The 7,665-nt window shown below is 37.5% G+C and overlaps 1 protein-coding gene across 1 annotated transcript in view; it reads right to left on the reverse strand.

Annotated features, from left to right (window-relative positions):
• Window positions 1–577: 577 nt before the first annotated feature.
• The window catches only part of LOC148030746 (uncharacterized), a 9,985-nt gene continuing 2,897 nt past the window's right edge, over window positions 578–7,665 (reverse strand). The window contains exon 2 of the mRNA XM_087685839.1: window positions 578–633. Coding sequence (XP_087541965.1) covers window positions 578–633 — 56 coding nt within the window. The remainder of the gene's footprint in view (window positions 634–7,665) is intronic.

Raw genomic sequence — 7,665 nt, forward strand, 5'->3', positions numbered from 1 at the left:
CCATCTTTTTTAGATAATATGGTAACAATATTATCATAAGCAGGATCCTTTACAGTATCAAGAAGCAGTGTTACCAATTGCTTTTGTGGAATAGCATCGCCAGTAGCAGCAAGTTGATCCATTATGTTCTTGAATGATTTGATATGTGTTGTCATAGAAGTTTTGATATTGTATTGTGACTCATTCAGCTAATTATGAAGATAATATATTTCTGTAATAGATTTGTTCTCAAAATTTGCTATCAAATACTTTCATATAGCTTCTAAGGTTGAAAGATTACATGCATCAAGCATAAGAGATTCTTGAAGAGTAGAAAGAATATACCGATGAGCTACTTTTTTGCGTTTGACCTAGTCATTATAAAGAGTTTTCCATTGTTCAAAGATAGGTCCTTCAGTTACAAGGGTATTATCATGAGCCTGATCAATTCATTGAAGCGGACACTCATGATTACCAAGAACAATATCATGCAAGTCATCACCTTCAAGAATTAGCAGCATCTTTACTTTCCACCTAAGGAATCCTTGTCCTTGAAAGTGAGGAATCGAACATTGTCCAGAAGAAAATCCGTTGACGATTATCGAATTTGACATAGCTGGCTGAGAGAATACATATAATATAAGATCACAGAATCTGCACACCATGTATGAAACGATGAGATGAAAGTGCAGCACAACAAATCATACGTAGAAGCTATGTTGTAAGGAAAGACGTTTAGTTCAAAAAATACTTCAAAAGAAAGAGACCCAAGATAGATGAAACATGGGAAAGAATAAAGTGACCCAAAATAGACAAAATGTTTGAGAGAAGAAATTGGTCCAACATTGACAAGAAATATGGATAACACTAAAAATGCTATCACTTTACTTTTTGTCTAAAAATAGATGATGATTTGGCTAATTTTGACAGAAACACCGAAATACAAGAGTGAGTAATCATGATGAAACCTATGTCGTAGAAGTCTACACGAAAAGATATTGTCATGTTTTTTTTCCTGTTTCAAGTCCAATTTACTTGAACTAACATGAGTTTTGACACATAACTCCAAATTGAGCAGGGATTTGATAACAAGAAAGCTTGTGAGTCCTAGCACATGATGAAAACTGGTTTTCTTGAGAAAGGTGTTTCCTAAAGAGTTTCCCAAAACAAAACTTTTAGGGTGTCCAAGCAAGGTATATCTACAATTCAACATATCTGCAATCTAAATGATGATCGATGGACTTCTTCTATGCTTATTCATAACATAAGATCCTCATAACATACACATTACATAAAATCTAAGCATGAAAAGAATAGGAATCAATAATTGAAGAGATACTACATAGATATACTTGATTATTTTCTTCAAGGAATTGGTTGTAGTTGATCGTGATAGCTCTAATACCATGTTGAGATTAGAGAGAGAAGATATGTAAAGAAACTATCATACGGAATTTTATGTGGGGGTTCGTGAAAGTCGCTTGCCACAGGGATGCTTTGCGATGGGAGAACTCAACAAAAAACATTTATCTAGAAGAATTTTAGATTCAAGCTTAATGAGAAAACAAATTCTTGATTAAAGATGTAGGCAAGATACAGGTTCTAAAGACTTTCAGATTTGAACAAAAGTTTTTTGTCGGATTTGATCAAAAGATTTTTGGGAAAGACAAGGTTTAATTCTCAAATTGAGAGAGAAGAGAAGAAAGTGGAATGTCAAAATTTATTGGAAGAATTTCAAGAAAGGCGAGGAGATCGCTCCAACTCAAGCCACTCTTGCAGAATTGATGAAGAGAATTTTGAAGAGGGCAAGGAGCTCATAGCTTGACTTGAAAGCCACTCCGCGGAACTTGATGATGACCTTCAATGTAGTGAGAAGTTTAAAGCTCAACTCAAACCGAACTTCATAAACGACTTGTGGTGGAAACTTCAATGTAAGCGAGGGGCTTAAAGATCGCAACCTCAAGCCTTCACTCCTAAATTTGACGGCAAACTTCGAAGAAGGCAAGGGATACAAGTTCAACCTCTAGCCTTTCTTACTTGATTTGATGGCCCATATCTCCTTAAGATAACCACTAGTGCCTCTTATATAGTTTTTCAAGCTTCATTATGCTTTTGGATTTTTCCAACAAAGCCGTAGGCCTTTATGCCATAAGATTTCTTAAAAGACATTGTTTAACTTATTTCTAAACCCTTAAGGCATTAATAGATTTAAAGCTATTAATCATTTAAAAGTTGTCGTTATGCTTTCTTCGTCATCAATGCTATCATCCTCCTATTTTGATCACATCCAAACCAATTGATTCTCTGGTCTCACAATCCTCAAATAGGAGCTTCCCTCCTAAGACCATCATGTTTCACTTCGATTTCAGTTATGTCTTCTACATAACTTCTCATAGTTCTTGCTATTCGGGTGGAAAAATGATCCATAATTAGATCACCTAGAGAATAGTTTGTTAAGAAGAAAGATAAACAAAATGGGTCTCCAATTTCAATACGGCATGTCTCACAATAAAAGGATGAAGGTATTTCATGTTCCACTCCCTCCTTTTTAGGTATGAGAACACAATTGACGTGTTGCCATACAGAACACTTTGGATCATCACATTGTATCATGGTACCAACATCCATTGAGCTACCACATGGACATCGAGCTTTACTTTCTCTTGGAGCTAATTATGTTTTAGCTTATGGGCCTGCAATAATGGAATCAAGCAGTCTTTCACCAACCATTGTTGCTAAGATCTGGTGTAGACATGTTCTTGCTTATTTGAGGCATACTCCATGAGTTTGCTTGGTCACTTTAGCACTACTTTCTATTGTGTCCAGTTTTTGTGGAGTTCATGGGCTTGTCTTTATGATAGCAAGTGATAAATTCATGTCATGTTCTTTTACAATGGGTAGAAGTGTCTTTGTTACCATTTTCCTTGGATGGTGGTTTCTTAGAGTAGAGAATCACATCTTTAACTAGTGTAGTCTTCTCCTTGAGTAAGAGGGAAAAATCCATGTTCCTCATTGTCCTCGAGTCTTCAAAATGGATGCCTTTATATGAACCTGTTTTTCCATGCATTGTGCCCTAACAAGAATATGCTTTGGAAGAGAATTTTGTGCCCAATCATTCTTGCGGTTTGCAAATTAAAAACCATGCAATGCAATCATTCAAACGATGCTTTCACACAAAAATTTATGAATGCACTGAAGAAATTGTGCCTAGCCTAACTACTTGTACTTGTATGTCATGCAAAATGCAAACAAAAAGACACACACAATGGAAAATAAACTCCTAATGACGCTGACTAATGTGTTCAAATTCTTGTAAAAAAACTCTGCCTTTAGGTTCACAGTGGTGGATGCATAGCATTACGTCAATGCGATAGGGAGAGAGGAGACACACCATATAAACTCCCAGAGACTACATCATATTGATCACAATCTACATTTATATAGGTGGGACCTAGTCTAGATAGGGTGAGTTATATATAGCTCTCCAACATAGAGGAGCTTCTACTAATGGTGGGAGAGGGCCTCATCAGAGGGTTGGCTATATGGGTGATGGGGGAGCTCAATAGAGGCTCGTCATGAGCATGAGAGGGTTCACTAACTTCATAAATAGAAGGGGGAATACCCTCTGATCCAAGAATTCCTTGTGGACCTTGTGTGGCTCTAGTGGTGGAGGCCATCAAGAATTGTGCTTGGATTTATTTGCCTTTTCTTGGGATGAAGTGGTAGCTAGCTGAGCTATAAGAGTGGTGCGATGGTCCACAGTTTGCTGAGTCCTAGAGTTTGAGAGGGCCATTTTCTCAATTACTTCATCAAATTTTGACATCATTTGACAGTGCTTGGTAACCATGTCATTATGTCTCCATGTGTTGAAGCTCATGCTAACATAAAGTGTGGTTGAACAAGCGCTGTAGGGATCCATATTGGGCACTTCTTCATGCATATCAACATGGTAATCTTGTGCCAAGCTAGGTTCATCATTCATTGAACCATGATTATTATAGTCAATTATGCACTATTTGACTTGGTAGGCCACTTTCTTTTATATTGTGGAAAGCTCATGATAGCCCGAATGTTGGACATCCATGGCATGTTAAAACTAAGAATGTAGTTAGAAAAATGTACTATTGGTCTAGAATGAAAGCAAATGTCCCTAGATAAATCACGCAATGTCTAAGCTATCAAAGGATCAAGGTAGAGAGAGTCAAACTTCTTGGAGGATTACATCCTCTTGATATTCCTTAGATGAAAGGAAAATATATATCAACATGGATTTTGTAGTTGGCTTACCCACTATGAGCCCCCCACACTTTAAGAAGGATATGATACTATCCTAGTGATAGTAGACATGCTTATCGAGCTAGCTTATGCTACTCTTGTAAAATCAACCCATAAGGCTTCTGACATTGCCAGAATCTTCATTAACGAGATACTCCATCTACATAGGCTCTCAAAAAGAATCATCAATGATTGAGATACTCTCCTTACCTCCAAATCATGGACTAGTATCTTTCAATCCATCGAGACTTAGGTATGCTTCATTGCAACATACCATAGATGGATGGATAAACAAAAAGAGTAAATGAAGTCTTGGAGGATATTTTGGGGGTTTATTATAGTCCGAGAGCTAAAGAAGTGGATTGAATGCCTTTTGTTGGTTGAATACACCTATAATGCATCGTTCCAACAAAGGATTTGAATGATCCCATTCCAACCAATATTTGGGCAAGAGTATTTACATGCTCTAAACTTCTCTGATGACATGCAAGAGAAGCTCAAGGTGGCTGGGAAAGTTATAAAAGGAGCACAGAATCAGTAGAAGGCCTACACTAATCAAAAAATGACTCATCAAGCCTTTACAGAAGGTGATATGGTCTTCCTAAGGATTTGTCAATCCAAAAGAGCTCTTTATCTCTTTGGAAGCTCAAAAATCTTAGTTCTAGGTATTGTGGATATTAAAAATTCATAAAATGCCATGGGACTCATCCATGCCTTACCTCCTCATCTAAAGATCCACAATGTATTCCATATAAGTTTATTAAATCCTATGTTCTCAATCCAGAATACATCCTTGATTATGACAAATTATAATACCAACCCAAGAGATCCTTGAAGTCCAACCTAATAGGATCATTGATATTAGGAAAAAGCCCTTGAGAAATCGTGTCTTATGGAAAAATCTAATCCATTGGAAAGATTTCCCAAAGGAAGACACAACTTGGATTGAATAATCCATCCTCCAAAAGGAACATTGAGAGTTGCTCTCGAGATGAGGATATCTTTGATAACTTAAACTAAGCTCATTAGTGCTTTTTCAAAAAAAAATATTTTTTCACAAATTACTTAATATTTTTCTAAGTTAAAATAATATGTTTAAAATTTTAAGAAGTTTATTTTGAAATCTTTGATGATCTAAAACTATTTTTTGAAATTATTTTACTATTCGATTGGCTAATTACAATTACTCTTTTTCAGAGTTATTCTAAATTTTGAAGAATTTTTTGTGAATTAGTTGGTTTTTTAAATAAGTTTGTATTTTTCTTTCGTAATCACAATTTGCTTAAAATGGTCGCACCTTATCTTGAATTTTGACACTTCATTGTAATTTTTAATTTTTTTAAATATCATAAAATAATCCCTTTATACGCACACACGTGCGTGCACACGCACGCACGCACGCACACACACACAAAATTAAGGCATATAAGCCTTAAGAGGGGCCTTTATAGGGAATGGAGAGATTTACACCCTCCCCTCCACTCCCCCCCCCCCCCCCCCCCCCCCACCCGCCCAAACCCCTTTCTCATACAAGACAAAGACATAAGTTAAAAATTTACACTAAATTAAATAAAAAGTATTTCTTCTATATTAAACAAAAAAAACCCTTAGATAATAAAACAAAAATAGTTCTCTACTACTTAACCCTTACTAAAGCACAAACCTTGTGGGTCCCTTCCCTCTTCTTCCTTTGGAAAAATATTTAAAGGAAGACCCCTCTCCTCACTTTCTTCACACAATGACAATGAGTTAACTCTTGAGACTGAGGAAGGGAGTGAAATTTAAATGACTTAGAGGTGAGGAAATTCTGCAAGGAGTCAATGGGTGGCAATTTGCAAATTGTCCCCCTACTACCGAGAAATCGAGTCATGCTATCCTACAATCCTTTGAATGACTTTCCAAATGAAGAGTTTGATACTTGTCCATGCCACCTAGTTTGGTGAGCTAGAAATTGAGTAGCCATCACAATTTCTATTTGGACACTCTAGTTCTCCAATGTGTTTGCTTTGATGGAACAATATTAAGGAATGCCATAGATGTAGACGTGGGCTCTATCCACCAACAATGGCCATTGCACTTTTGCTCCATACCCTCCATTAGACACAAATTGTCTGCTACTATTGGTGGAAGCTCGTACACCACATTACCATGATACAAAACTGGGATCTTCTCCACTCTCTCTGTAATGCTCATATTCTGAAGCAAATGATGTAGCACTTAGTGTTGGCCCCCCAAAGACATTATGTACTCAACCACACTTGCAACATAAGAGGATAGCCATATCCCCTCCTCTTCCATATCAAGCATGATTGGAATGGTCTTGTTTTGCATAATGTCTAGGGGGTGGTAAGGTTTCCACAGTGATTGTTGTTTTCGCAACACTACAAGGGCTCTAGGTGAGGTCTACTGTGGGGGAAGATAGCAATGCATGTCCATTTCCTTATTGGACAAGATAGTTTTGCGAGACCAAGGTGTCTAGAACATATACTTGGCCAACCTCATGGCCATTGTTACAATGGATCGACATGCTTTGTATTCTGCCATTCGCATGGGTTATATCAAGAACATAATAGGCATTGCGTTGCAAATATCTTCCTTCTTCAACATTAAGAACCAACTGCTTGTGTAGTGCATAATAGGTTTGGCAAATTGGGAGGATACGCATATACAGACCTTGGTATGTGACATAGCACTTGACGACGGATCCATTTCCAAAGCTATCTACACATGTACATATACGCATGTCACATATGGGTGACGGTAAAAGACTTAATGGGGGTGTATGCCATATATCAGAGAGAGAAAGAGAGATAGAAGGATATATAAAGAATGTGTGCATGAGAGAGAGAGAAAGAGATAGATACAGAGGAAGATAGAGAGCATATGTGTGTGTAGATGTAGGCGCTAGATATGTGTGAGAGAGAGAGAGAGAGAGAGAAAGAGAAAACGTATAGAATTGTATGGGCAGAAGAGAGAAAAAGAGAGAGATTGTGCGTGTGTGTGTGTGTGTGTGTGTGTGTGTGTGTGTGTGTGTGTGCCAAATATAAGAGAGAGAGAGAGAGGGGAGGACGAGAGAGAGGGAGAAGGGAGAGGTGTATGAACCTGTGGGATAATATAAATATTCCACAACTTGGGGAGACATTGTATCATCATAGAAGGTGTGTTGACTTATATAACCACTTTGAGATAGTAGAGCATTAAATGCATGTTAGAGAGAGAGAGAGAGAGAGAGAGAGATGGAGAAAGAGAGACTTAGAGGTGTGTGCCATATGAAGAGAGAGTCACAAGGGGGGGAGAGAAGGGGTATTTGATATATTTTTCTTCACCAAATATGGGGGTACTGACAACCCCTTGTTTGGTGATAGAATGATATGAGCCCACATACACTCTCTCCCCCATACCTTAGAGCCT

The sequence above is a fragment of the Lygodium microphyllum genome, chromosome 9 (genome assembly GCF_053477565.2).
Source record: "Lygodium microphyllum isolate KBCC chromosome 9, Lygodium_microphyllum_v1.1.10, whole genome shotgun sequence".
NCBI lineage: Eukaryota > Viridiplantae > Streptophyta > Polypodiopsida > Schizaeales > Lygodiaceae > Lygodium > Lygodium microphyllum.